The 25,689-nt window shown below is 34.8% G+C and overlaps 1 protein-coding gene and 1 pseudogene across 1 annotated transcript in view; one reads left to right on the forward strand and one right to left on the reverse strand.

The window, feature by feature from the left end:
• DMD (dystrophin) overlaps positions 1-25,689 on the reverse strand; it is a 2,044,437-nt gene that overhangs the window by 1,021,612 nt on the left and 997,136 nt on the right. Inside the window, exon 43 of the mRNA XM_025371836.1 lies at positions 14,865-15,012. Within this exon, the coding sequence (XP_025227621.1) occupies positions 14,865-15,012 (148 nt within the window). The remainder of the gene's footprint in view (positions 1-14,864; positions 15,013-25,689) is intronic.
• LOC112615591 lies at positions 3,049-3,899 on the forward strand (annotated as a pseudogene).

Consider the following 25,689-nt stretch of genomic DNA (forward strand, 5'->3'; position numbering starts at 1 on the left):
TAAACTGCAGTTTTCCTTTAAAGTTCTAACCATAATTATAATGTAAAAACCTAGGAAGTATACAGCAAACCATAAGTATCCCTAAACAAACTTAAATCTTGAAAAGTGCCAATCTCATCCCCACATGCCTTTGCTCAAACACATTCTGCAACTGTGGTTTATAGACTAAAACACAGACTTATCTGTGTACCGTGTAATGTCCTTTGCAAAGTGTTCCCAACCTACCTGTCTAGCCCATGCTATCACCCTCCATCTGGGGACCTGGGCTCCCAAAGCTTTTGCCACTTAATATTGGTTGCCATTCTCCAAGCTGGCTTTTCCAGACTGAGGTCACCATCTCTTCTGTTTCTATAAAACTTTTTAAATGCAGTTATTATGGAATTGTAAAACTATTATGCTATACCATAACTTTGAGGTTTATGTATCTATGTCTCCCTGCACTAGACTGGCTTCCTTGAGTGTTGGAAATATGATTGATTCCTTATTCCCTCACATGAAGGTAAGCATCTGCCTCCCTGACTGAGGTAGGCACTGCCCAAGTAGTATTGTTTTCCTCAACGTTGAAACTCCTGGTCTGCAGCACTGTCCTGAAACTTAAGAAAACTATGCTGAATGAACCAAAGAAGGCTGATATTCATGGAACAGTAATTTTAAGGAAAAGCAGTTTTGCCTGTAGGGAACCATGTCTTATGGTGGGGTTTTCTCTTGAGGGTATTCTGAAAGGGAGGCAATTACTAAATCCCTGGCTATGATCTTCAAAGGGCTTCTGCTCTGTGGAAACCAAGAGGCTTTCTTAGAGAACATCAGCCCTTGCTATACACAATCCAATGCTCATGCCCTCCATTTGAAAGCTGCTTGCTAAATTCTTCCATCACCTCAGTAACCTATGTCTGAGAGTGATATAGAATCCTCCAAATCTATATATCAAAAGGAGATTAACATAAGAGTAACAATGTAATTGAAGGCACTTCTTAATTTATAAAGCGCCTTGTTATGACTACTGTTATTATCATCAACAACCCTAACATCATCTCTAATAACAACTCCTTTTAACATCCTTCTTTTAATACACTATGGGTCAAATTATACTTATATTAATGAATACATTACATCTCAACTTTATTGATGACAACATAAGTTTAATTAGAATTCTACTCATAACTAAATAACATTTTATGAACAAAAGAAGTTTCATCTTCATCACTTAATATTTTTAAGGTCTCTTAGGAAGACCTTGTCCTGTAGTCAGTGGTATTATTCCTTTTATTCGTTTCCTCAATACTTATTAGGCAGAGCAATGACTTAATGTTTTTGGCTTAACATTTCTAACTTCTAGCTGATGAACAGTAAAAAAATACGGTGTTTAATCCCAGCGTCTTCATATATTAGCTTTATGATTTGGGATAAAGCATTTAAACTTTCCAAAATTTTTGTATAAGAGTTCTAAGGATACCTTTTCTACCTATCTTGCTGGGAGTATTTGAAAATCACATGAAGTCATATTCATGGTAATTTTTAAAACAGCATGCAAAAGCAAGGCACTAACCAACTTTAAAAATTATTGCAATTAAATAAATCTTGTATTACATCTTTCTATGCATATTTTTGTAAAGTTGATTTTGTACTGTTTTCCAAAAGTATTAATTTTCTGGACTGGCTTCTTAATTTTCTAAAACTTATGCTTCCTTACACTCACCGTATTACAACCTTGTGACACTCAACCAGAAATAACCCAACACACACATACATATACAACTGTATTAGTCCCTTCTTGCATTGCTATAAAGAAATACCTGAAACTGGGTACTTTACAAAGAAAAGGGGTTTTCTTTTGACTTATGGTTCTGCAGGCTGTACAGGAAGCATGCCACTGGCATCTACTTCTGGTGATGTAAGTGACATGGGCCTCAGGAAGTTTACAACCATGGTGGAAGGCAAAGGGGAGCAGGAAAGAGGTGGGGGGTTGAAATCTCATACTCTTTTAAACAACCAGATCTAGCATGAACTAACTTGTCACCAAAGGGATAATGTTAAGCCATTCATGAAGGATCCACCCACATGATCCAATGGCACCTACCAGGCACCGCCTCCAACATTGGAAATCACATTTCAATACGAGATTCAGAGGTGACAAACATCCAAACCATCTCTCTCTCTCTCTTTCTCTCTCTCTCTCTCACACACACATACACACACACACACACGACCGCTCACAATTAAAACAAAAAATTTACGAAACATCTATTTGTGATGAATGCTGATATTTTATATTTTGTTTCATTAAAAAACAAAGGCCGGTGTTGATCCACAAATTGAGTTTATGATTCACAGTTTGGAAAACGAACACTAGCATGCTAGATTTAAAAAACGAAATAAACCAAAACAAAACCAACAATAAAATAAAAAAGGTCCTTAGCATTATTTTTTGCCACTTCTTTACATGCATCCACACGCTTACCAAGAGCTCCTCTGATCTTGTCATTATCACACCACAAGTTTTTCTGACACCATCACTTTTCAACATTTTCTCATTTTCATGGGTTTACAATTCTCTCACTTATTTTCATGTTGCCCTCTCTGTGAAGCTTTCCCAATTCTTCTAGCTAGTTACTCTTTGGGTTGCCTCTGCTCTGACTCACTCAATGGTGTACTGACCTTTATTATATCTATTAGATGCTATTTTTTATGGCTTAAATGTCCATTTGCTAATTATACCACTTAAATGTTTCAATTGTTTAAATGTCCATCAATTTCAGCAAACCTTGGATTCTTTGTGAACAGATTAGGATTATATCAATTTCAACATCCTGAGCACCTAGCACAGAGTCTGACACAGAGCAGCTCCAAAAGTAAAAGTTTGCTGAATAAATGTGTTGATTTTAAAGGTTAGGTGAAATGTAGAGAAGTGTCAAAGTACACAAGATATTCAGGTTTTCTAAGATAAAGGTAATCTTCCTGGTGTGATTCCATCCTGCACGGCTGTTCTCTTGAGCAGTGGTCGTTTATCTCTATCTGCCTTCTCTTCCACCTAAGTGTGTGCCGCACCCAATGGACGATTTGATGGACATGAGCCCCCTGAGGCCCCAGAACTATCTTTTTGGTTGTGAACTAAAGGCCAACAAAGATGATCACTTTTAGGTGGATAATGATGAAAATGAGCAACAGTTATCTTTAAGAATGGTCAGTTTAGAGGCTGGTGCAAAGGATGAATTGCACATTGTTGAAACAGAGGCAATAAATTACAAAGGCAGTCCAATTAAAGTAACATTGGCAACTTTGAAAATGTCTGTACAGCCAACCGTTTCCCTTGGGGGCTTTGAAATAACACCATCAGTGGTCTTACGGTTGAACTGTGGTTCAGGGCCAGTGCATATTAGTGGACAGCATTTAGTAGCTGGGGAGGAGGATACAGAGTCAGAAGATGAAGAGGAGGAGGATGTGAAACTCGTAAGTATATCTGGAAAGCAATCTGCCCCTGGAGGTGGTAGCAAGGTTCCACAGAAAAAAGTAAAACTTGCTGTTGATGAAGATGATGATGATGATGATGATGATTTTGATGATGAGGAAACTGAAGAAAAAGCACTAGTGAAGAAATCTGTAGAAGATACTCCAGCCAAAAATGCACAAAAGTCAAATCAGAATGGAAAAGACTCAAAACTATCAACAATAAGATCTAAAGGACAAGAATCCTTCAAAACAGGAGAAAACTCCTAAAACACCCAAAGGACCTAGTTCTGTAGAAGACATTAAAGCAAAAATGCAAGCAACTATAGAAAAAGGTGGTTCTCTTCCTAAAGTGGAAGCCAGTTCATCAATTATGTGAAGAATTGCTTCCAGATGACTGACCAGGAGGCTATTCAAGATCTCTGGTAGTGGAGGAAGTCTCTTTAAGAAAATAGTTCATTATAGCAGCATAATTTATAATCCTTTGGGTATATCCCCAGTAATGGGATGGCTGGGTCATATGGTACATCTAGTTCTAGATCCTTGAGGAATCGCCATACTGTTTTCCACAATGGTTGAACTAGTTTTCAATCCCACCAACAGTGTAAAAGTGTTCCTATTTCTCCACATCCTCTCCAGCACCTGTTGTTTCCTGACTTTTGAATGATCGCCATTCTAACTGGTGTGAGATGGTATCTCATTGTGGTTTTGATTTGCATTTCTCTGATGGCCAGTGATGATGAGCATTTTTTCATCTATTCACAATAGCAAAGACTTGGAATCAACCCAAATGTCCATCAGTGACAGATTGGATTAAGAAAATGTGGCACATATACACCATGGAATACTATGCAGCCATAAAAAAGGATGAATTTGCGTCCTTTGTAGGGACATGGATGCAGCTGGAAACCATCATTCTTAGCAAACTATCACAAGAACAGAAAACCAAACACCGCATGTTCTCACTCATAGGTGGGAACTGAACAATGAGATCACTTGGACTCAGGAAGGGGAACATCACACACCAGGGCCTATCATGGGGAGGGGGGAGGGGGGAGGGATTGCATTGGGAGTTATACCTGATGTAAATGACGAGTTGATGGGTGCAGCACAGCAACATGGCACAAGTATACATATGTAACAAACCTGCACGTTATGCACATGTACCCTACAACTTAAAGTATAATAATAATAAATAAATTAAAAAAAAAAAAAAGAAAATAGTTCAAACAATTTGTTAAAAATTTTCCAACTGATTTCGTTTCTATAACAGTTGATATCTGGCTGTCTTTTTTATAATGCAGAGTGAGAACTTTCCCTGCCATGTTTGATAAATGCTGTCCAGATTCCATTGCCAAGAATGTGTTGTCCAAAATGCCTGTTTAGTTTTTAAAGATAGAACTTCACCCTTTGGTTGGTTTTAAGTACGTATGGAATGTTATGCTAGGACATGGTAGTAGTAGCAGTGGTCAGACATGGAATTGGTGGGTAGACAAAAATATACATGTAAAATAAAAGTATTTTAATAAAGTAAAAAAAAAAAAAGATAAAAAAGATAAAAGTAATCATATAAGAAGATTCATCTCTTGGGTGCAACAGCTAGGGTAGCCTACCAAGCCCTGTGTGGTAGTGGTCAGCATTACTGCTATGGTTTGAATGTTTTTCCCTCCAAAACTAATGTTGAAATATAATTGTCATTGTGACAGTACTAAGGGGTGGGACCTTTAGGAGCTGATTAGGATTGAGGGCTCCACCTTCACAACTGGGTGTCGCTCCCTTATAAAAGTGGGAGTTCAGCCCACTTTTGATCTTTCTTGCCCTCTAATCGTCCATCATGTGATGACATATCAAGTAGGCCCTTGCCAGAGGCTGACACCTTAATGTTAGACCTCCTAGTCTCCAGAACTGTGAGCCAATACATGTTTGTTCATTATAAATTATTACCTAGTCTTAGGTACTTTGTTACAGCAGCGCAAAATGTATTAAGAGAGTTACCTACTTATCTTCTTTTCTGAACATCATTACAATTTTATTTCAAAATTTCTACTCTTAATTATATCCCAAGGAGACTATAAAAGATTTCAATAGTTCAGCCACTTTTCAATGAAATTATCTTGAGTGGTCACGTACTGGTTAAATTGCCCTGACCATTCTTTGAAGGATAGCACTGGTTATGAGATTAAATTTGAAAGTTCCTATGAACTACCAGTTGAATGAATTTACTTAATATAACATATATCTTAATCATATATTCATAAACCTCCATTAAACCAGGCTGCACAGTTTATTTTTTAGCAACTGCATTGTTTTAAAGTTACAGTTATTTCAGCAATCCATTATTAGCATTTAAAAGTACATGCATTGTCCTTCTGTAAATACATACAATAGCCATACATTATAAAAAAAATAGAAATTCAAGGATAAAATGTATGAAAATGTGTTATTTAAAATTAGCAGTAAAATTGGATTTTCAAATAAATCCATGTTAACTAGGATTTACAATACAATATAAGCCTGTACTATTAGTTGTAAAGCCAGGATTTTGAGAACTATGCTGCCACATTAAATTTATTCATTTTCACAGCCTGCAGACATTTTAATGTCTGAGTAGCAATAAGAACAAATTACCAAAAAAAACTTTTAATATGGTATAATAAATTAAGACTGAATGGTAATGCAAACGTGGGTACAACAGGACAAAATTATGAATCTCATATAATGATCCAACAACACTTAGAGTGTGGAAACAACATTGGTATTCTAGGATATATGACCACAGTTGATCCTAATTGTTTTTCTCTTGTCAAATAGAAATTGCACATCAATCTCAAAGTATTACAAACTGTTCATTACATGCAAATGGTTATGTTCTGCAGACTCTCCAAGGGGATTCAACCTTCTTTACAAAAGGAGCCAGGCTAGAAGCAGAGTTTCTCTAATGACAGTATGTATCCATTAGAGTTCCTCGTTTATAAGCAACAGAGACTGCCTCTAATTCCCAAAGTCAGGTTTTCCCAAGTGAGACTAGGTATCCCAGAGGTGTAATGGAGGACTGTCAATTAGGGGGCAGGAAAAATAATAGGTGCAAGAACAACCCACCATTTGTCCTAGGCCAGATCCAGTACTTTCTGGAGTGTTTACTTACTGTACTTTGCTTTAGATGTTGTGCCTTAAGATGTTGAATTCATGAGACTGTGAGCTCATAAAGAGAAAAGAGGCTCTTAGTCAGCTCTGTATTCCTAGCAGCAAGCAGTATGTGCTTTGCACACAGTAGGAACACAATATATGTTTGTTACATGGGTTCTGGTATTTAACATATACTCCAATGGGTAAGAGAATGGCACCATCATATTGTTAAAGTACCAGACAGTGTGAAAATTTTAAGTGCTGTGTACACAGGAAAGGTGAAGGAAGCTCAATGTAAGAGAGAATGTTTTGGCTATGAAAAGCAAGAAGGACAAACTTGGGGATCATTTGTCTCAGGTACTATAATAAAAGTATGATTTTTAAATTTATGTATTTATTCATTCTACTGAACATTACATTTTCAATATATCAATTTTTCTATGTCCTGAGGTATATTAGTGATCAAGAAAGACCAAGTACCAAAACATTTTCATTCTAATGGAAAAGATAGGTAATAAACATGAAAACACATACTACAGTTTCAGCAAGTGAGTGTTACGAAGAAGGTTAAGCAGATCTCCCAGAAAGAGTTCAATTTTGTGTGTGTGCATGTGTGTGTATGTGTGTGTTTTCTTTAAGATGGGGGAGTTACAAAAGGCATATCTGTGAATATAAAATCAGAGCAAAAATATATATAAAGGGAAGTGTACAAAAATTCTGAAAGGGAGTAGATTGGGACATGGTGAGGAACTGGAGATAGGGTAGAGCCCTCTGGTAGAGAGAAAAGCAAATTTAAAGGTAGAAACAAGCATTCGAGGGAATAGTAAGAAGGTATGTGAGAAGAAAACACCAAGATCAATATAGCTGGAACATCCTCCTTGCAAAGTATTATTTCATAAAAATTACTTCTATTAACTTTAATCTTATATTTCATTAAATGACAATTTCTGCTTCTCATTGCTTCCATAATGATGTGAGCAGTTTTTTTTTTTTTTTTTTTCAATTTGGAATTTGCAATCAGCCTTCTTCTCGTTTTTCTGTAGGCTCTTACTCTCTTGATAATTTCATGCTCTAACAATGGGAATCTCTTAGGGATGACATGTTTATCATGCATTTTAAGCAGTTCTTTACTACTGTGGTTATTACAGTAAGTTATGTTTTTTGTTCTCGCTTCTATCCAATAATGTTTAAAAATCTGTCATCTTCTTAAACATGCCATGCTGGACAACAGAACTCTAATAACAAGCCATTGAAATTATCCAATTATTTTAATATACTTATTTCTGAAAGATACACTTGATGGGCAAGGATTTAAAGCCCCTCTCTGAATTTCTGCCTGGTACCACACTCCCAGTAAATCTGTTATTTACTACTTCGGAAAAGATGTATAGGAGCCAAAAAGTTGCAGAAGAGTTTCTAAGCAGCAATAAAAGGGTAACAGTATTTACACAAGAATGAAGTGCCCAACTGTTTAACTGTATTAAGAGACTTAACTCTCATGTCACTACCAGCTAATAACTTTGAAAAGCTCATTTAAAAATGTATTCCCACACTTATACATTGCTGTAACCTTAAAGTAAGTGACTAGAGACAAATTCTCTTAGCAGTAAATTTTCCTGCTGATTCCCTTATGCTCGTGTACGTCTTCTAGTTACAGAAACCGGGATAGCTTTGTGACCACAAAACAAAATCTTATGAAATTTTATTACTGCTGAGGAAATATAAAGGACAAGCAATGGTATGAATTATTCTTAACATTAGGGTCCCAGTGAAGGGCAACAGATGGTAGAAATATTTACTCAAGTGATTTTTCCATCAAAGTTTCTATCAGCATTTGAATCTCAGCAGTGCGACTGTTAAGAAGCCGTCAAACTCAGCAGCCAGCTGGTGAAATCAACACTGTAAAAACTGACTATACAGAAAATATACTTGTATCTGATTTTTTTTACATCACATGCCTTTTTCTAGATATCCTTTAATTCAATCTGTATTAATATAAATTCACTTATCTGCTATAGAGTTCTTTGAGGCAGTAGATTGTCAAGCAGGTGTACCCTAATAAAAATACGAAAACTAATTCTCTGTAGCAGATACTGTCAGTGACCTATGCACATCTATTCAGCACTCATCATTTTTGTACAAGTCAATGACCTTTCAACGCAGTACCTGTTATATAAGGGCTTTCCGGGCTGCGAGTGCTAAAAGCAAGGCGAGAAGAATGAGAAAATCTGGGTATTTCCATTAAGAGGAGGACAGTCTTTTCTTGGAATCACTTGTCTCAAACTTTTGAGCAGGAGTCGCTCCAACTCCATTGTGCTCTGTGAATCTAAACTCTTCAGAATTGGGTCCTTTAAAACGTGCTTTAGAATTTTCTTCAATCACTAATAACCATGGTAAGGCAGAGCTGAAGAGCAGCTAAACTTGTCTTTGACATTTCTGTACTTTTTTTTTTTTTTTTTGCCTTCTCTCCTCAACTCCAAAGCACCAGTGTGCTCTTTCTTTCTCCTTTTTGTTCCTCATCTGAGAGATTACAGCAGGGTCCCCATGCTATAACTACATGCTTTATAGGTAATTTTCCATTCCCTCTGAACATTTCACACTTGAGAAAAGGGAGTGTATTTTTCTTAAAGAAAAAAATACTTTAGAAGTTTTTCAACATTTGATGGTGGGACCATGTGTACATTAAAATATGACATATGTAATCCATATTTACTTCTGTATTCTCAATGACAATGAATACATTTTTTTACTGCTATATCACACAGTAAACAGTTTCTTATTACATTTCTTTACAGCAACATATATAAATATATTGCACATTTACCATATAACAATACGTTATGGAGCAGTAAAACACAACAACATTGCAAAAGATATCAGAAAACCAATGAGCTTAACCTTAACAAGACAGTATTGTTTTTCCTAAAAACAGCAGTTTATTCATGTCAAAATAACACGCTGGTGTTGCGCTCCCCATGTTTACTTAACATTTGATGATTTAAAGCCTAAAAAACTTCATCTAAACAATACCACTACTGTTAATGTCTTAAAGTCGATTTCAGAGGGAATACCTTAAGATTTTAGGGTCTCATGCTTGTATGTCTGTGACAACGTTCTTTAGGAAATACTGGTCATTTTTAATATGGTTCATTCAGCAGCATCATTTCACAAAACAGATGCCATTTCCATTAATAAAAATATTCAGCTGGTTTAAATACTCAATCTAATGGTAATTGTTATTGTTTCTACTGGCAACTACAAACATTTTCCATCTCATTCTATTATATATAGTCCATGTTTTAAAACTTGTTTTTTCCTAGTCTACAAGAACATGCTAGATTTAAATGTTAGGGCATTTTATAATTTCTACTTTCCTATTTTCACTGAAGGTACTTGAAAGCACACAAATTCACCCTGTCACTATATGAGCTAACATTATTTGTGTCACTTTCCTTCATGGTGTTCAGCTTTTCCTTTGAAAACTCCCATTAACATTTCTTCTTGTTAGTTAGGAAATGAGTAGGCAGAAGTGTCAGCTATCTGAAACAGATGCATTTGGCTGAATTGGAATTTTCCTCAATTCCTAATCCAAGAGCTATGCTTTGAGAAGAAATTCTACTACATAAAAATAAGGTTTTATGAAATTCCCAGGTTGGTTTTTCTGCATTGTGGATGTTTAGAGATAATAATTCAGTAAATAAGTTTTAGTTTGTATTGAAATGAACTAATCACTTATAGAGAGTGATTAGTAACAATAGGGGCTTACATTTAATGAGCAATTATTTTGTGAAAAATGCTATTCCAAGTGGTTTTGTACACATCTCATTTATATTTCCATTTTAGAGAAAAGATTTCAGAGACATGAAAAGAATTAAGATATTTTCACAAGATTCTACAATTATTAAGCTAAAGAACGTGGGATTTGAATCCAATCTTTCTGAGTCCAGCATTTAACCTCTTAACCCCTCTGCTAAACTTCTATTAGAGCCTAATGTGGATTATCACTATTTTGGTCAATGATAAAACTTTGTATATGCACTCAATTACTGCTTGTTTAGTGAATGCATTAAGAGATACTGATATCATTCAATGAATTTATTAATAAACCAATTTGAGTGGCATATAACATGATTGATATTTTTCTCAGAAAAAACAATGTGGTATTTTTAGAGAGGTTCTCCATAGTGGCATGGTATATTGCTTTGGAATATCTTCAAAAAGCACTAATTCATATATTTTGACAGAGGAAAGAAAAAAGAGTTGCATGGAACCAGATCATCTTTCTGCTGCTATTGGCAGTCAGTACATTTTGAATGACAACACTAAGCCTCAGTTAAAGCACTAAATTCTCTTTTTTAAAGTGAAAAAGAAAAGATGCAATTTGATCAAAATATATAGGGACAAGTTTACAACATACCCCTATGTTGTATTTCATGTCTAAAAATTATTTCTTTACTGAAAATTGTACATATGAGGCTTCAAATTCCAACGTATTTCTGAGTGTGTTTGTTTAATATATGGGCTGCTTGGTTCACTTTTTTCACAGTAACCATTACTGGCTCATGCCAAACAATTGTCTGCTAACAGCCACTGTCTACATCCTGTTTTCTAAAATAATTTCATAGTAAATATTTAAACTCATTCTCCTATTCGTTATTAGTCAATCAACAATGGTCAAGATAGCTGAAATTACCAAAGCTTTGATTTGCCTTATCGATGAAGGTATCTTACAGGGTTTATTTTACCCATTTTAAGATAATTACTCAGAATGGAAAGATAACCTAAGGTATATTATGTATGTGTATATGTATTCATGTGTGTGCACACTCATGTGTGTGCATGTGTGTGTGCACATGTTCATATGCATGATTTTGGACATAAAATAACCAGGAAAGAAATACCTTAACTGTTTGGGGGATTTGTGATGTCATTCACAGCTCTTTTCTGAAAGAATTTTTCCTTGGACATCTAGAATGATTTTTCTTATTTCATCTACAGATTGAGAAAAAAATAGACTAAATAAAATAGTCTTTTTAAGATTATCCAATTGGCCGGGCATGGTGGCTCACGTCTGTAATCCCAGCACTTTGGGAGGTTGAGATGGGCAGATCACCTGAGGTCGGAGATCTAGACCAGCCTGACCAACATGGTGAAACCCCGTCTCTACTAAAAATACAAAAATTAGCCAGGCGTGGTGGCGGGCACCTGTAATCCTAGCTACTCGGGAGGCCAAGGCGGGAGAATCGCTTGAAGCCTGGAGGCAGAAGTTGCAGTGAGCTGAGGTCCTGCCACTGCACTCCAGCCTGGGCGACAAGAGCAAATCTCCATCTCAAAAAAAAAAAAAAATTATCCAATTGAGGGAAAAAGTTCTGACAAAATGTTCACAAATTGCAACTAAGCCACACTGTCAAGAAATGAGGACCATTAGACAGTCTGTGGAAACTTAAAGTTATGATATATTCACAAAATTGTATAACGTTAATGTATTAAAAGATCAAATTACATCAAAATAGTTTGTTTTGGACTTGTTTCCAAGTTGGAGTAAAAAAGGCTGTACTTAACCTCCTGGCTGAAACACTTAAAAAAAGAAAAAAGACAAAACATATGCTACAATGGTTTTCAACATACTGAACATCAGACATTGAAGGACAGTGGTCCCTGCCAGGAGGCTTTTGTTAAAAGATGAAGCTGAGAGTTTCAGCAGCCCAAGGTTGACTAGTGATCACAGGGCAAAATACCAGAGAGGTCATACACATGCAGAGGACATTTTAGACATTTGCAGAAAGCTTTATTTTATTCTTCAGCTGAGTCTTGATCAGTTCATATATGTGAGAAAATCACTCAAAGCTAAGGAAAGAACTACACAAGAGAATTAAAGGGAACAATCACCAGAGCTCACATGTGGCTAAGAATACCACCTGTTCCCACAAGCTCCAGTGAAAAATTTTATCATTCACAGGGCATCAAAGAGAGTACTCAGAAGGGTTTTGCCTCAGTAGTGGGGAAAAAGTAGCCCTAAACTTACACTGTTCTGGTCATAACTAACAAAGCATAAAAGGAAGATTATCAAAAGATCAATTGTTTCCAAGTAAATTAACTGGGTTCCAGAACAAGGGTTAAGAATATTTATTTCAATATATTTGAATTTATTTGAAGTATCAAGCACTCAATAAGTTAAAATTCACAATGTCTGGCATATAATCAAAAATTACCAGTCATCCAAAGAAGCAGTAAAATAACACCCTTAATGAGGAGAAAAATACATCCATTTAAATTAACCCAGAATAGACACAGATGATAAAATTAGTAGAGAAGAATATTCTAACAGTTATTATATCTGTATTCCATATAATCAAGAAAGTAAAGACTGAACATGTTGAGTAGACACATGGAAGAAATAAAAAAGACCCAAATTATACTTCTAAGAGATGAAAATATCTGATGTTAAAAATATATACTACATGGGATTAGCCATAGATTAGACTTTGAAAAAGATGAGTCTATTTGACAATAGAGATTATATAAAATGAATTACAGAGAAACAAGACTAAAAAGAAAATGAACATAACATCAGTGAGTAGTGGGGGCAGTTTTCAGGAGCCTAATAAATGTACAATTGGAGTCCCATTTTTTTAAAAAAAAAATGGCTGAAAGCTTTCTAAATTTGATGAAATGTTAAATACACAGATTCAAGAGCTTAACTGACTTCAAGAACAAGGAACATGAAGAAAACTGGGGACTACATCAAGTTACGACAAAACAAATTGCTTGATCGTAAAAGTACTCCCTAATAAACCTTCTACATACAAATCTCCATTTTACAATGGCTTTCCAAGAAACCCAACCTGAAATATGTACCAAAATCCATACGGAATAACTATCCTCCAAAGAGTAGAATGGAGGTACTTCTTTTATACATTTCTATGTTGCTTGATTTTTTTCACAATAAGTACTAATTTTATAATAAAATATAAATTAAAATATATAACTACCATGGGTTGGATATCATTGAAAATGGCAAGTAGTTTCTATATCTCTCCCAAAACATTTTATATAACTCTAATATATTTCTGCCTCTCAGGCAGAGACCCCATTATGCTGCATTAGCCCAAAATTCACTTCAGTGCTATTTTTAAATGTATCTTCTATATTAAAGCAGATTGAGAATCCATACATTTCCTCTCTATACAAATGCCAATGCTGGTGTGCATACAAGTTTGATTGATATATATATGATTACACAAGATTTTTTAAATATTCATTTTCTGTGTTTAAATAGCTTATCATATACATAGGCATTTAAATGCTTAACTCCTTAATATCAAAAGGCATATTCACTATAGAAACATATTTGAGAATGAAGACTGTAAAGTCAAATGTGATATTGCTTTTGTGAATCCAGCATTTTGAAATATCTAAACTATTTAATAAACTACTGAGTGTTTTTTGCCCTCATCTGTCTTAATCAGTATTTTCTGGCATTAAAAATTGGCTACAATTCAAATCCACTTGATTGACTACTGCAACATGAACAATTTGAGCTAAAAAAAGATGCAAACATAATTAAGCCTTTGTGTAATAAACACAATGTTTCTTATGCCTAAACTATATATTTTAGGAACCAAATTATATCCTTGACAATCTAATCTATCTTTACCTGCATATTCAAAGGACACAACAAGTTGAAATTAAACTATACACTGGTTATCATCCATTTGTTGCTTCTCTATTAACATAAACCATAAAAAAGTCAATAAGTACCACCAATTAACTCTGCATTGTTTTGGCCTCTGGACTATTTCAAAAGGCATTTTGTCAATAGAATATATAGAAATATGGCAGTATCACTACAAATTGTCTTTAGGGAAACAGAACTGTAATTTTATCATGATGGATATTTCTAGCAACTTCATTATAGCTAAGTATGCCACAAGTTCTCCTTCTGGAACGGTTCCAACATACGGCAAAAATACACACTGCCCCAAAGCCACAAAACACCTTGCTGTTACGATGCTCCCTTTTGTCACAGATTCAATTCTATTTTGCAGTTTATCAGATAAACCAGTCCTGTCCAGGCAAACGCTCTCATCCTGACACAAAAAGTCCACAGCACAGTTCTCTAATATTACCATTATAATTTTCTTTCTAGTATGTATAATGATGACAACAAAAGTCAAAAGTGGTCATTTCCATCATCCTTCACAACCTGAACTTAAAGAAATTAAACAGTCCAGATGTGATGAAGATAAACACAATTTAGAAAAAAAAAAAAAACAACCAAATCAAAAACTTACCTTAAGATACCATTTGTATTTAGCATGTTCCCAATTCTCAGGAATTTGCGTCTTTCTGAGGAACTGTTCAGCTTCTGTTAGCCACTGATTAAATATCTTTATATCATAATGAAAACGCCGCCATTTCTCAACAGATCTGTCAAATCGCCTGCAGGTAAAAAATACGGATCAAGAAAAATAAATGGATGATATAAAACAGATTGTAGAGATATAGCATATATTTTTTGGTTATACTGACAAAGATATTCTGATAGTTTCTGGCATTTGTAGAGTTTAGTTTCAATTAACAAATAAAAATTAATAGATACACCTAACATGTACCCACAAAATTTTTTAAACATGCTCAATAAAAAAGATGATTTTAAACTGAAGGTTGCAATTTTTCTGTTTAAAGTGAATATATTTCTTGATTAAAAGAAAGGTAAAGAAACTATTTTGGATGATTAGCATTTCCTTTCCTAAGAATATATATTTTTTTAAATTCTAGAAATTTACAAATATCTTAACATTGTAATAAATTATTTGGAAGCAATATATTCAATTTCAAAATATGTTTGGATACAAATTAAATTACTTCATAAATTCTATCACTTTCAATATTATTCTTGATCTAAAACTATCTATTCATCAATTGAAAGGAGTAATAAGTTCTAGTGTTCTACTGCATAGTAAGATGAACAAAGTTAACAATATTGTACTGTATATTTCAAAATAGTGAAAGAGAATTTTAAATGTTCTCACCACAGAGAAATTATAAATGTTCGAGTTTATGGATATGTTAAGTAACCTGATTTGAGCATGACGCAATGAAACATTACACTGAAACATCACACTCACCCCATAAATAGTTATTACAAATAAAACTTAAAAATATAACTAAAATACCATTATCACACCAATAAATCAATAATTCATCACTATCATTAAAGATTCTGTCAATATTTAAAATAAGATGACAGATGTAATTCATATTGTAGGCTCAGATGTAAGCATTTCACTAACTGATAAACTAAACTATGTGATGCCTTCTTGAATCCTACTTATTTTATTGTATCCACTAAAATTTTGGATTGGAATACTGCAGGAACTTAGTACAAGTCAAATGTGTTAACATCGCACATGGAAAGAATATTAGGAAGCAAGCATTGGTCACTTTCCAGTCATAAAAGAGACTAAGGCAGAAATAATATGAACCAGGGCTTTATGTTTACCTAAGACAGTTGCACATAAGAATCAACCGGGGCATTTAAAAAAACAGCAACAACAATAACCAAACAGTGACCCTGGGGCTCCACTCCAGATCAACTTAATCAGTATTTCTGGAGGTTGGATGCTGACATTGTTATTTTTCAAAGCATCCAGGTGATTTCAATGCACAGTCAAGGTGAAAAACACTGCTATAAAGTAAGATTTGAAATCTTATTGGACTTACAGTCTACCAGATCTCCTGGGGCCTGTTCAAGCAAGCATTTGTGAGCACTAAACCAAAAGCCATCCTAAAGATTACTGGCTATAGTGCTGCCTCAGAGTACAGGAATCTGTCAAGCTTTTCTGAACTCTATTCTTAAGAAGCAATGGATCATACTTTTGAATATCATGATATCTTTACAGTCCTCTACCTTCATTCAGGAATTTAAAGTAACACTAGAATTTTAAAATTGCTACATCTGCCTACTGATGTACTGGGCAGAGAAATGAATTAACATTTATGAAACAATTACTAATAGCCAGGCACCGGGCTCTGTGCTTTTACAGTGTCAGGCATATCATTTCATTGACACCTACAATAACCCTGCAGCATAGCAATTATTATTCCCATTTTCCATTGGAGAAAACAGAGGCCAAGTAATTCGCCGAAAGGTGAAAATGGTATTAAATAGTAGTAGAGAGAGGCTTCTAACCCAAATATCTCTTGTTTCAATGGCACCTTTCTACCACTGCACATGCTCTCCTGTGAAATATTTTATTTTTCCAAGATGAAGTTTCACCTCATCAGTTAAACAATTCAAAGTGATAGTTCTAGAGTCTTTTTCCCCTTATTAACTACCTAAAATTTAAGAATGTATCTACATGTACATTGCATTCTTTCAGACATTGTATTTAATGAATAATTATATGCTTAACCTTTAAAATCATGTAAAACAGACAGCATTTTGGTAGCATAAAAAAGGCAACCGAAGGTAGCCAAAGAGCTATTCTCTAACTACAGTTAGTGAAAAGTAAGAATGTTGCCTTTGATAATTAACGGTATTCTAGAGTTATTCAGATACATTATATCCTTCCACAACAAAATGATCCTAGGAATGTTTTTGCATGTTTAGTAATGATTTAGCATTCACGTATTTTCAGTGGTATATAACATACAATAAATGACCTATCAATATATCTTAAGAGTTTATTCCCTTTAAAAACGAACTGCACATGTATTTGCATCACGGGAGTCAAAGAGTTGCTTTTGAATGGGAATCTAAAAAAACTATGCAACATAGGTAGCATTGTTCCACACTGGTGAGACTATATATATTTTAATTTTATTATATACTTTTTTTTTTTTTTTTTTTTTTTTTTTTTTTTTTTTTTTGAGATGGAGTCTCGCACTGTCACCCAGGCTGGAGTGCAGTGGTGCGATCTTGGCTCATTGCAAGCTCTGCCTCCTGGGTTCACACCATTCTGCTACCTCAGCCTCCTGAGTAGCTGGGACTACAGGTGCCCACCACCATGCCCAGTTAATTTTCTTTATTTTTAGTAGAGACGGGGTTTCACCGTGTTAGCCAGGTTGGTCTCTATCTCCTGACCTCATGATTTTTCTATATTTTTCAATTTGTCTACAGTGTGCTTTTCATATTTTGAGTCAGAAAAATAGAATAAAAATTTTTTTAAATGGCAGTCTCATATGCTAATGATTGCTAACTCCAACCCTCCTCCTGCTACCACAGTCTGAGAAACAGTCAGCAGCTAACCAGAGCACAGAGAAGCACCAGTTGGTCATGACTTACCACTCCACCTTTGTAGCAACCATCAGTCTCCACTCTTGGTTTGCTGTTTTTCCTACCCAATCACTTGAACTATACTTTTGTCAACACTTTTAGCTACTAGGAGGTGACTGTTTCTCCAACATACTGCTATAAATGCCCATTCTTCATTTCAGGATCCTGTATACCTTAAAGATTTTCAATTTCAAACCTGTTGCACAGACTTGTTTCTCAATCACTCATCATACTGATAGTTGCCATCCTCTACCAAATTCAACAAATCCCCCTCTCACCCTGAATTCTCTTCCTTTCTACAAGTTATCTTTCCTTTACATTCTCCCAGAGAAGAAAACTATAAGGGTTCATATACTTGATCATGGTACCCATAGCTCTGTAAGACAGAGCTGGAGGTAGGAAGAGAAGGGGAACAGGCCTTCCATTTACATCATTGTTGCAGGCCCACAAGAGGGAGGCAGGATGGACTTTCTGCCCGACCCCTGCTTCTGCCTTAGGACTTGTGAATTTGCGTATCAATAGCATATTTCTGAAATACCCTTCTTCCCTTTTTCTCTTGTCTCCTCGTATAATCCAAACTTTTGCATCCTCAAGGACCTAATAAAAATGACTTACGGTGTTACTTTATAAATATATAAATATGAAGTATTTATTACAGCATGCAACTGCTAAACCTTTGAAAACTGTAAAGTTGATTTAATTTTATTATTGAAATTACTGTTGAAATAAGTAACTATTCAAACAAAATATTAAAGAATAAAATCATGGGCTTTACATGTGATGACATTTAATGTGAGTAATAATACTTTAAACTCCATTTCAAGCCTCACATAAAATTTTAAAATACACTTTTCAGTATTTAATATGTGCTGAATTTAATATGTTCTTGAATTTACTACGTAAAATTACATTTTTTATCATGACTACTTATAAACTTAAACTCTTTTCCACCAAGGAAACTTCCAAATGAAAAAAAAAATATTTTTTTCTGGTTTTACAATGTTAGATTTATAAATTTAATATCTAATTAGTCACTGTCCTCCCTAAATTTTTCTTGCTCCATTAATTGGACTGCCCACGAATGAAGAAAATGGTAACAACTAGAAACAAGTAGAGACATCAAAAATAGCATTCAGGGAAACAAATATAATTTTTGCCTTCTGTAATATTTCTAGGAAAAAAGTTTTTTTTCTTGGCAGTAAGAAGAAATATAGATGGAACTTAATAAAGGGCAAAAAATGTCAGTATAAACATATGGATAATAAATCAAGTGATTTTAGAATTTTGCAAATATTAAAATTCTCATTCACTATGCAACTGGTATTTAAAATTACACTGCTGCTTCATTTATGTGCAGCATAACTTATTTCCTGCTGTTCTAAATCAAGTTAGTCAGATTATTCTCAAGCATAAATTACATTTAGGGAGTAATTCAGTACTCTGGGACATACTTTAACACTTTCGGGCCATTAAGGTGGTAGTCAATTCCATGAAATAGATTTAAATAAATAACACCCTAGTAGCCTTCTGACATATCCATTGTTGCTTTATACTTAGGTCTGCAAACTCAGCTTGGGCTGCTGATTACTTCATCCCACATATTTCATCTTTGATTAGGTGAGGAGGACGGACCTTGGCTAGTGTCTCGTGGTCCAAACTGTATGTGCCAATAAATAAAGGTTAGTTATCTGCCCCGAATCATAGTACCTTGCTACTTCTCCCCACCCCTAAACTTCCTAAGTAATACAATTATTTAATAAAAGATAAATATACTACCAATTATGAAGTACTTACCTCCTAACGTTAATTGTGGGAGCTTAATAAATGAGTATATATAAATTTCTTTTTTTACATCTTTTATTTTATTAATGTTTTTAAAACAATCAATAGACTTTGGAATACACGTGATTTTTGGTTACATGAATTAATTGTATAGAAGTAAAATCAGATATTTTAGTGCACGTGTCACCCAAGTAGTGTACATTACACCCAATAGGTAACTTTTTATCCCTCACTCCCTTCCCACTCTGCCCTTCTGAGTCTTCAAAGTCCATTCTACTACTCTGTCTGCCTTTGTGTACCCACAGCGTAGCTCCCACTTATAAGTGAGAACATACAGTATTTGGTTTTCCATTCCTGAATTACTTCACTCAGAATAATGGCATCCAACTCCATCAAAGTTGCTGCAAAAGACATTATTTCATTATTTTCTATGGCTGAGTAGTATTGCATGGTATATGGCTGAGTAGTATTTCACGGTATATGAAAATATATGCCACATTTTCTTTATCTACTCATTGGTCAACTGGCACTTAGGTTGGTTCCATATCTTTGCAATTGTGAATTGTGTTGCTATAAACATATGCGTGCAAGTGTCTTTTTGATATAATGACTTCTCTTCCTCTGGGTAAATACCCGGTAGTGAGATTTCTGGATCAAATGTTAGATCTACTTTTAGTTCTTTAAGAAATCTTCATACTGTTTCCCATATAGGTTGTAGTAATTTACAGTCACCAGCAGTGTACAAGTGTTCCGTTTTCACCACGTTCACAACAATATCTATTGTTCAAAACCTCTGGGATACAGCAAAAGCAGTGCTAAGAGGACATTTTCTAGCACTAAATGACTACATCAAAAAGCCTGAAAAATCACAGTCTGACTACCTAACATCACACCTCAAGGAACTGGAGAATCAACAACAAAGCAAACACAAAGCTCCAGAAGAAAAGAAATAACGAATATCAGAGCAGAACTAAATGAAATTGAGACAAAAAATACAAAAGATCAATGAAACAAAATGTCGACTCTTTGAAAAGATAAAATTGATAGACCACTAGTTAACCAAGAAAAAAAGAGAAGAGATTCAAGTAAGCTCAGTTACAAATGAGAATACAAATTTCTTAGAACAGTGTCTGGCAGTGTTCAACAAGTATGAGTAGTAGTAGTTGTTGTCATTATTAGTCTACCTTTATTTGGCTTAAGACTTTAAATGCAAATAAAATAAGCAACATAGAACCTGAGCCATGCTAGTGTCTCTCTGGTGCTGAATAGACCCATAAATTAGAAATTCCTTCTTAAGAAATTACCTTCTTCAATTTCAGGACTTAAAGTATTTAAATAGGCAATGTCATTAGACTGCGGATGAACTCTGAATCACTATTTCAGCATGGAATCCATGGTTGGCCATGCCTATCTCTGAGTATATTACATATATTTACTTTTTAAATGCTTTTTGTTGTGAAGCATAATATAGGGAACAATTCATATAAACCCATGGTAACTATCACCCAGACCAAGAACTAAAACTTCCAGCAGCCAAATGGAACACTCCATATCATAGTTTTGAGATTAATCTACATCTTTGCTTATTAGTTGTTGATTAATTTTTCACTGTATGATTATCTTAGTCTGTTTGTGCTGTTATAACAAAATGCCTGAGACTGGATAATTTACAAATAATAGAAATGTATTCACTCACATTTCTGGAGCCTGGGAAGTCCAAGATAAAGGCGCTGGTATTTGGTGTCTGGTGAGGGCCTTCCTGCTGTATCTTCACATGGCAGAAGGTAGACGGGCAAGAGAGCAAGCGAACTGAATGCCACATGAAGCCTTGTTTATAAGGGTCTTAGTTTTATTAACAAAGAAGGAGCCCTCATGGCCTAATCATCACTTAAATGCCCTACCTCTTAGTACTAGCACATTATCGACACCTGAATTTTGAAAGAGACACATTCAAACCATAGCAAATTTTACTATTAATGAATACTGAAGTAGTTTTTGGTTTGGGGCTATTACTTTGCTGCTATGACATTCCCAAACATGTCTCCTGGAATATGAACACATGCATTTCTGTGGAGTGTATATATATAAGTGAAATTGATGGGCTATAGGTTATGTAGATCTTTGAATTTACTAAATAGTGCCAAATGGATTTCACTCCAAGAAGCAGTAGTGTAAGTTTATACTTCTATTTACAATTCACAGATCAAGTAACACTGTGTGAAATTTCTAATTGCTGTATATTCTCACCACCACAGGGAATTGTCAGACTTATAAATTTCAATGATTCTAGTTGGTAAGCAGTGATATTTCATTTTAGTTTTAATTTGCATGGCCTGGACCATTAATGGGACTTAGAAATTCTTTATATATTTATTGGCCATTTGGATTTATTTTGTAAAGATGACAAAAATCTTAACATTACTATGATGCATAAAACGCATTAGTTATTTACTATAAAGTGATCACTTTAAAATGCCATCCCGGTAGCAAACTATCACAAGAACAGAAAACCAAACACTGCATGTTCTCACTCAGAGGTGGGAACTGAACAATGAGATCACTTGGACTCGGGAAGGGGAACATCATACACCGGGGCCTATCATGGGGAGGGGGGAGGGGGGAGGGATTGCATTGGGAGTTATACCTGATGTAAATGATGAGTTGAAGGGTGCTGACGAGTTGATGGGTGCAGCACAGCAACATGGCACAAGTATACATATGTAACAAACCTGCACATTATGCACATGTACCCTAGAACTTAAAGTATAATAATAAAAAATAATTTAAAAAAAAAAAAAAAGGAATATTGCCAGCAGGCCAGAAGCCCTTTTCGTGCTATGGTTTACTTTTCAAGAACTTTTTCCATTTTTCTATTGGATTATCTGTACTTTTCTGAAAGATTTGTAGGAATTCTTCATAATTAGGAATAGACACACTTCATCCATTATGTGTGTATTCCAAATAATTTCTCCCACTCTGTGGGTTTCATTTTTACTCTCTCAGTGCTGTCTTCTGATGTATACATGTTATTAATATTCAATGTAGTCCAGTTTATTATTTTTATTCACGATTAGTGCTTCATCATTTGTGTAAGCAATTCTTTTCTTATCCAATATTAATTAACATACTCTCCTCTATTTTATTGCAAAAGCTTTATCGATTTGTTTTTTGCTCATGTTGGTTTTAAATCTTCTGGGATTTTATTTTTGTATATGGTTTGAAACAGAATGTATACTTTTTTCTAAGCAGAAGACTCAATTTTAATTTTCTTAGGTAAAACATGTATGCTGTACAAGATAATGCATGAACAGCAGAAAAATAAGTGTGCAGTGAAAAGCATCTGTCCCAATTTTGAGCCGCTCACTCTGGTAGTTCTGCTCTCACTGTTAATAAAAATTTTATAATTTAAAATATTTATAGAACAAGGCAAAGAAATAAACAAACACAGTGGTATAAAATGATAGCCTTCTCATTCAGTTTTACTGCTTTCAATATATTCAATGCTGATATTTTTACAGCTCTGGATTGACATTTTACTTTGTAACACTCTATTTTATTGATCCCTAATCCTCCCCAGGTTGTGAGCCTTGTTCTCAGGCTTTGAATATGTTTGGAGTCATATTTGATTTTAAGTTTCTCACAGTGTTTATAATACTTGAGTTTAAGAACTCATTCTCATGCCTTTATCCCCTCTTTTCACTGTTGAAATTCTACACATTTTTCCCCTTATTTCTCATAACTTCACTTATTGCATTCTGAATAAACAGCAAAGACAAATTTTCTTTTACCTGTATCACCAACAAAAACACCTAATATGACCTCTTTCCAATTATAGGGGACTCTTCTACTGTGCTTAATGGAGACTAGAATATGTTCACCTCAAAAGGAATTCTAACTTTTATAGGTAAACTTGTTAAATGTCTTGTATGGACATTGCCGTATGAAACCTCATTTGCTTTCAAAGGTTCAACAAACATCTACAGCAGGGATTGGCAAACTCTATCTATAAAGATCTTGAGAATAAATATTTTAGGTTTTGTGGGCCATATGGTTTTCATTACAACTACTCAACTCTGCCTTGCAGTACAAAAAAAGGTATACATGCAGCATAAGCAAATGGATATGGCTGGGATTCGATACAACTTTACAAAAACAAGTGGTGGGTGGAACTGGCCCATAGGCAGGAGATTATTGACTCTTAATCTAGGCTGATTATGACACAGCTCCAAATTTCAGCCCTTATCTGAGCTCTATAGCCAACTGTTTCTTGGACTATCCTCATCAGAACATTTGATGTGAACCTCAAAAATGTTATGTCAACAATTCCTTATTTTCCCATGCAAGTCTTTGATATGATTTGGATCTGTGTCCCCACCCAAATCTCATATTAAATTGTAATCCCCAGTGTTGGAGGTGGGGCCTGGTGGGAGGTGATTGGATCATCAGGGTGGTTTCTCATGGTTTAATACCATTCTCTTGGTACCGTCCTCATGAAAATGAGCTCATGAGTTCTCCAAAATCTGCATGTTTAAAAGTGTGTAGTCACCCACCCCCACCACCAACTCTCTCTCTGCTTTTGCCATGTGAAATGCCTACACCTGCTCTGCCTTCCACCATGAGTAAAAGCTCCCTGAGGCCTCCCCAGAAACAGATGTTGCTATGCTTCCTGTAGAGCCTGCAGAACCATGAGCCAATTAAACCTCTTTACTTTATAAACACCCAGTCTCAGGTATTTCTTTATAGCAATGCAAGAATGGCCTAATCCAGTCCTTAGTTTTAATTTTAGTCAATGATTTCCCAGCTAGAAATCTTGAGGCCATCCTTTACTTCTCAATTTCTTTCTTATCATGCTTGTCTCTATATTTTATCAATTCTAAACCAGAAATGACTATCTAATCTAGCCTGTTCTCTCTAGCCCCACTGTCATGGATTTTCTTGAACACTCCTAATAACTTTTCCTCAGCATATTCCAACTCATCTCTCCCTATTTTCAGTTTCTCAGCACTCTTTAACAGATAACCTCACTTCCTACTTTGGTCCCTATACAAACATTCACATAGCCCACCATGTATACTATACTGAAAACATAGAATATCTGAAAATTTTCATAACAATCAAAATTCCTTTTTTACTGTGGGCCTTTTTCTGTCTCCTAGAATGCCACCCTATCTAAAATGTCACTATTCTGTGAGGCTTGTCTCTCTTGTAATTAGTTACTCCATAAGACAAGCTTCCACAGCTTTGTGAAAACCTCTATTAACATACTACTTCATGTTCTAATTATGTATTTACAAGGCTGTTTGTTCCAGTACACTATGTACCTCTTAGAATAAGGAAGATGTTTTATGCACCTTTGAATTTCTGGTACTAAGCACTGTTCCTGGTACATGACAAATGTTTAATACATTTTAATAACTGAATGAATGAATAAAAAAGTCCATGAGTAATTTCACAAACCCCTTATATCTTCCATTGAAGAGCCATAAATATTTGGATACGTTATTTTACTTCTGAGTCTCAGTTATCTCACACGTAAACCAAGAGTAACATTGCCTGCCTCTTCAGCTTTTTGAGGAGCATGAAAGTACACTCCAAGTTATAAATAGCAATAAAATTTAGTATTATCGATATTAACACAGTTAGTAATCTCTAAATTTTTAACAGATATAGAATTTAGAAAAAGAAATCAATCTACATCAGAAATCGTTTTCCAAATATATCAGCAATCGCATAATTGTTTTCATTAATAAAAGACACAAAACGATGATTCTTCAAGATAAATAATTTAGTAAGCTCGACACCATCCTAAAAAGAATAATACATTTTGCACAAATTTACTGAGAGCTAATTTAAATATGAGAACACAAATTTAGGGACTGTGACTCTTTTAAGGTGAGTGTTTTAAACCAAAACAATATTGATAAAATTAACCTTACATTAAAGAAGTCAATAGCATTATTTAAAAACAGATGATTGGATAAAGAACATGTGGAGATGTTCTTTATATGTGTGTGAATGAATGTATTCCATTGTGTAGCATTCTATTGTGTGTCTAT

Source organism: Theropithecus gelada, chromosome X (assembly GCF_003255815.1).
Source record: "Theropithecus gelada isolate Dixy chromosome X, Tgel_1.0, whole genome shotgun sequence".
NCBI classification, from domain to species: domain Eukaryota; kingdom Metazoa; phylum Chordata; class Mammalia; order Primates; family Cercopithecidae; genus Theropithecus; species Theropithecus gelada.